Source organism: Benincasa hispida, chromosome 1 (assembly GCF_009727055.1).
Source record: "Benincasa hispida cultivar B227 chromosome 1, ASM972705v1, whole genome shotgun sequence".
Taxonomy (NCBI): domain Eukaryota; kingdom Viridiplantae; phylum Streptophyta; class Magnoliopsida; order Cucurbitales; family Cucurbitaceae; genus Benincasa; species Benincasa hispida.
The window spans coordinates 48,318,299-48,324,349 of NC_052349.1; the positions used below are offsets into that span (position 1 = coordinate 48,318,299).

General features: G+C 35.6%; 1 protein-coding gene across 1 annotated transcript; it reads right to left on the reverse strand.

The window, feature by feature from the left end:
• Positions 1-1,234: 1,234 nt before the first annotated feature.
• LOC120070265 (levodione reductase-like) lies at positions 1,235-5,798 on the reverse strand. The gene is made up of 6 exons (XM_039022161.1): positions 5,639-5,798; positions 5,448-5,539; positions 5,061-5,260; positions 3,079-3,308; positions 1,639-1,947; positions 1,235-1,539 (listed from the first exon to the last, which is right to left on the reverse strand). The coding sequence occupies exons 1-5, from the start codon at positions 5,693-5,695 to the stop codon at positions 1,669-1,671; spliced, it is 858 nt and encodes a 285-aa protein (XP_038878089.1). The 5' UTR covers positions 5,696-5,798; the 3' UTR covers positions 1,235-1,539; positions 1,639-1,668.
• Positions 5,799-6,051: the final 253 nt, after the last annotated feature.

Here is a 6,051-nt window from a genome sequence, read left to right on the forward strand (position 1 = left end):
GAGCGATTGTGACACCTGGGACACCTGTGCGTCTGTTTGGCGTGCACACGCCCAATACTGCTTTCTCTTGTGTTGTGCTGCGCTCGTTTAGGCTTTGCACCATGCGCACGTATTGGCCTCTGCTAGTGGGCCTCGCACGCGTGTCCGATGGCACCCGTGGGCGGGGGCGCATCTGTGCGCCACACACCTACCTAAATGTGTGTCGCGTGCTCTGCTTGCCCCAACATAAGCGCACGTCTTCACACCCTCGCATGCACCTCTTACGCACGGAGTGTCCATGCTAATCTCTAAAGCACAAGGCGTGGGCCACCTCTGTTTAGCCTCAGACGTTCTTCTCGCCCATTGGACATGACCTTTTCACCATGTCGTGTGCGTCGAGTGTAAAAGGGTTGACATGGAGCATGAAATTTCCAATAATAATGCATCAGTCTTACAAGTACCTTAGACACTATCTATCGTTTTAGTTCCATAAACACTTTAATTAATTTCAACTTTTAAATGTTTTGAATGAATTTAGGTTTTTAAGTCTTTTAAAGTAATTTCAGATTTTAAGTGTTCAATTTGAGTGTAGACAATTAGACATAGGAGTTACAAAACTTGCCATTGATGACCATTAATTTTTGTACTAGTTTTTAAAAATTTCAAAGGTTGGAGGTTACCACATATAATGGCTATAGAAAGCCGAGAAATTTAGCTTGGAATGGGAGACTTTTTAGATGAATAAAAGTCATTTCACATAATTTTTAGTCCCCTACTTAGAATTCAGCAACTCTTTTGCATTTCTAATTTTTTTTTTTTTTTAAATTCTTCGGATAGAATATATGTGAACCATTCAATCAAGTCTTGATCAAACTTGATTGTAGATTGACTCAATCTAGAACAAGATTATAAATCTTGCTTCTAGATCTTCGATCTAAGAGGTAATCTTTTATAGCCTTTTCTCTAGGTTGATCTAAACTTCGCATAAGAAAGTGTTGATTTCTTGATCTAAAGGTTCTAGTTTAAAAAAAAAAACTTGAATTTTTGGATTGAGGATTAGAGTTACCTTATCAGATTTAAATATTATTATTCTGCTAACTTGAACATAACAATGAAAACATATGTAGTTGAAATGTCAAATATTTTTTGTTTATCCACAATTCATCTAATGAATTAAGAAGCTTTTGACAACTTTCAGCACATTTAGGCAAATGAAATGAAGTCCATGCTCTGATAATGGTTGGTCTAGTTCCCCTTTCAAAGAACATTACTCAAATTCATGAAGTTGTCTCACAATTTGCTTGACAAAATAGTTAATTAACTTCCTTTCAAACACGATATGCGCTACTAACTTATGTTACATAGTGTCCTTGCGATTATCATACACTTTGAAATCACTATTTATAAACTTTGGAATTCTGGAAAATTCCTAACTTCAACTATGAAAATAAACCAAGAGAAAGGGCTTTAAAGAAACTATCAACTCAAACATGCTTTCACTAAACTTCAAATTTATTCATGAGTATTGGTAGAAAACAACAGTTCCAGTTCGCATCCAACCTGCAGAAACAAAAGATTCAGGACTTAAAACATTATCTCATGGAAACAACTAACAAGAAGTTCATACAAACGCAAGATGGTTATGGGTGTTGTTCTCACCAAAGGCTGTCCAAACACCATGTATAAGAACTACATATATGAGCGCATCCGCGGCCTCACCAGAGACTGTGCCCCATCAACAAATATGGTTGTTCCAGTCATATACCGTGACCCGTCACTGATTAGATAGATGACGGTTGAAGCTAAATCCTCCTTGACATCGAGCCATCTCTCCAGTGGGGCTGCTTCCTTGACCAGCTTCTTTGCTCGCTCCTTGCCCACTGATACAGGGTATCCATCATCAAGGTGCAATCCACGGGCGATTGCATTGACCCTGATCTTATACTTTCCAACGTCCAGAGCTAAAGTCTAGAAAAATTCATCATAGATGTCATCATATGAGGGAACTTTAAGGACAGATCAGGTTATGAATCCAAATAGAGATCAGACTTTTTTGCAGGTTGGTCAAGTTTGTTTCCAACAAAAATTGCACTATAAACCTTGTATCCGGAACTAGTTTCAAGGTACACTAGATTAAGATCTTTTGTTCTGATTTCTAAATAACAGCATTTAATAAAAATAAGAACAAAGCTCATTTGAAGGGCTAGAGTTGGCTATATAAATCTTTCTAGTTCTACTACGATTAAGGCCATACACAAGAGTATATCACCATCTTTCTGAAATCAATGAACTCTCAGGTTTAATATGGTTCTAAAAGATTTTCAGAGTTTCTTGGATGATTCTACACAATGTATGTAGCACAGTTTTTGCTTATTTGTTAGAAGGGATTGTGAGACAATCCAAGACTGGGGAAAAATATAAGGTACTTCATTGCTTAGTGTGGCCGTAAAGAGATGAAAATCCATGAAATGATGGAAAAAGTTGTTTAGAATCTTCTCCGGCAAGGCTGGTTTATCCGCCATTATGTGATTTATTTGGTTGAGAAAAGGAAAAGGAGAACATTATAGGAGTAACTAGTTCATAGACGATGTTAAAATTTTGGTGCATTTTAAATCTTCTCTTTGAGCTCTTGATTAACATCTATCTAATAATCCTCCCCTTTTTTTGCAAGACTTATTTGTAACCCCTCTCATAGCTCAACCCTTTCTTTAAACCCTCATCTCATCTTGACATGCCAAGTAGCCTTGTTATTCAAGTACTCCTCATGTGAGGTGATAGTGAACAGGAAAATCGACGAATGAGGGGTATGGATATGATGAGCGAATATCAGCCGGAATGTAGTTAAACATCATGGAAATGAAAATACTGCGTCACACAGATTCCACAACTTCAAGCTATATAAAGGAATATACTAAGATGCCAAGTTGGGAAGATGAAGTCTGAGGTTTGAACAACTCTTTCTAGCAAATAATAATGCAGAAATACACTCATGAAAAGAGATCCTAGGAAGCAAAAAAATAATAGCTGCAATGAAACAAAGAAGAAAAAGAAGAATCCCCAGTGGAGGCAGTAACCAATGACAAGTTGACAACTACTTACTCGAGCTAACTGCTGTAATCCTGCTAAGCATGATCCATATGCAGCTCCTCCTTGATACAGTCCCCTCTCAGCACCAATTAAGGTGGTTAAAAAAATTACTGAACCTCCTGATTTCTGGTCCCGCATTCTTCGACAAACAGCCTTCATCAGAAACCATGAAGCCATCAAATTTATCCTAACAATCTTTTGGAATTCCTCTTCAGATAGTTGTAAAGCATCTTGTATGGGACCTGCTTCAAACGCAATGCAGTTAACACAGTTTACAGTGGGATAGCTAACAGAGAAGTTCTACATCCTTATTATCACTATCCAATAGCAGAGCTGAGTATTATATCTTAAAGAAAATGTAAAGCAAATATCAATAAACGAACAATTATACATGGCATCGATTTTAAAAGCCAACTGTTTTTCCTTCAATTCTGGCTTGGTTCTATAAGAAGCATCATCTCAACTGGCTCGGCAGAGAGGACAGTAGGTGTACTGATAAGATCCTATTTTTTGTAAATGTAGTCTATTTCATTTCAAATCGAGCTAGCAATAATTCCATTGTGGAGTTTTCTTAATTTCTGCATGCTATGCCCTCAAAAGACATTTTGAAGAAGTTTATGGAGATAAAATTAAAGGAAAGTAATTCCATGGTTCTTCATTGAGAAAGGGACGGCTCTGCAGAACTTTGTCCTGAAGAAAGAAGACTTTCACAATGTTCTGCTTTTCGATTCACAATTTACTTTCAGTACAACTTTTTTCATAAGAAGAACAGAGTGGACTTCTAATGTCATTTGTCAACTTTCCAAACATTCAAATGATACTAAACAATTAAAATTCAGCATGCCACAGGAAAAGGGAAGAAATTCTATACAGATACAAAAAAAAAGCTTATATATACAATTAAGATTTCAGATTCTTTTCCATGTTCATCAGCACAAAAGTGAAGTCATTGATCAAGCAGAAAGCTCTATAGGTCTTCGTTCTTTCCAATTCCTTAAACGGCTAAAAGCCACCTTGCATGATATTTTTTTTTTCCTTTGAGAGGGGAAGCATGAGGCATAAGCCTCAATTTGAATTTTTAAAAAACAAATAAAAAACTTTTCCTTGGTTTGATCAATATAAGATTGCTCGAGTCAAAACTTCTTCATGGTGCTGTCTTTCCAAATTATTTGCTGATTACTTTATTCAAGATATTAATTTAAATTAGAATGCATTTATTTCTTCTTAGCTACATTTGTTTGGTTTGATATAGTATTGGTCTATTTATATTCTTGTATTTTCTTTTGTTGCTAAGCTTCCTTTTGTTTCAATTTCTTGTACTTTGAGCATTAGACTCATTTCATTACTTCAATGAAAAGCCTTGTTCCATTTCCAAAAAAAAATAATAATAATAATAATAATAAGAAACGAAGAAGAAGACCAAGAATAACGCAATGATAAATATGACAAAACTGCAATTTTTTCAAGAGAACAATTTAACACCATTCTTTTAACTATTACATAGGCATATACATTCTAAGCCTCAACATCAAAAGACTTTGTGCCTATTATATTTACAACACAAGGGAAGGAGTAAGCTTTGAAACTAGCCTCAAGTCAACCTCAAGAAATAAGCCTTTTAAACATGGATTCTCATTTGAAATTAGAATCCACACTAAAACCAATAACTCTCAGAATAACCCTTCTAGCTTCAGTTCTAAGCTCAGTGAAGTAAACCAATATCTATAAACAGTCACTGAGTTCACCAAAAACTATGAGCAGATAATTCAGGAAAGTCAGGATGGTGTGGCCTAACCTCTTTCCAAAAATACACAAAGAAAATCTCTATTCAATCTTCCCCACAACATCAAACCAAGCCCAAACAAGGAATCAACAACTAACTAATACAAAGAACCTAAAATAATCAAACCAAAAACTATATAACAAACTCACAACATCACAGTCAAGTTATATAAAAAAAGAAAGTACATAGGCAAGAGAAAAATGGGCTGTACCTTCATAAGAATAGGCATGGGCAAAAGCATCCAAAGTTCCCAAAATACTACATGCCCTGTTCACAGCCTTATCAAAAGCCGCCTCTCTCTCTTCTTCCATGTCCAACCCAACAACCTCAATTGGCAGGACGCCCTTTAAGGATTCCGCCATCACCTTGCTCATGCTCTGAAGAACCTTTTCATTTCCAATCAAAACCAGTCTGAAAATAGCCATGAAAAAAGATGCATACATGATTAACAACTGTGAATAAAAAATGCATTAAAGAGGCAAACAAAACAGAAAAGAGAAACCCAATAACGAAAAGTTCGATGAACGTCCTCCATTTCTCTCAATTTCCTCAGGAAATATACACATAAAACCACTAAGTTATAAGTTGGATGCTGAACCTGCAACCCCTTTTGGCAAGATGAATAGCCAGATTCTTGGAGATGTCATCCCCATTAGAAGAAAGTAAGACGTTCTTCGTCGCTCTCTCCATCTTTGAAAGCAAATGGGTCTTCAATTCGTGGGCAAATAAGAAGAATCGTTGCAGGATTATAAAGAAAAATCAAAGACAGAGAAGTGGAATTCAATTCACCTCAATTATGTAGTAGTCAACAGTTGACGAGTACAAAATGAATTGCGTATGGGTCATCCAACACCCCGTTCATTCATCAGAAATATAGAGAAGAAGGCCCAAAAGAGTGGAATACAAGGGAAATCCCGACTGCCCAGTTCCAAAAACAGCAAAATTTGGTAGCGTTATATGTAATCTTCAGTACGGGTATTATAGTTTGTGATTATTATATTAGTCGATATATTCAGGATTATTATGCTTATTATTATCTGTTTGTTATAATAATCTATATAGTATGATTATTATAATCGTTATCTATAGTTTATAATAATATTTGTTTAAGAGAGTTTATTTTAGTCTGAATTACAATAGTGTCAAATAATATTTTAATCTGAATAGAAAATTATAAAAGTAATAACAAATATGAAAATTAA

Bases quoted from the DNA above. Each gene is read 5' to 3' on its own strand.
- LOC120070265 (XM_039022161.1), bottom strand. From the start codon at position 5,695: ATGACCCATACGCAATTCATTTTGTACTCGTCAACTGTTGACTACTAC. The intron at 5,261-5,447 runs GTTCAGCATCCA...GGCTATTTTCAG, and splicing joins CTTGCCAAAAGGGGTTGCAG to ACTGGTTTTGATTGGAAATG. The intron at 1,948-3,078 runs GTAAGTAGTTGT...GAATTTTTCTAG, and splicing joins GATTACAGCAGTTAGCTCGA to ACTTTAGCTCTGGACGTTGG.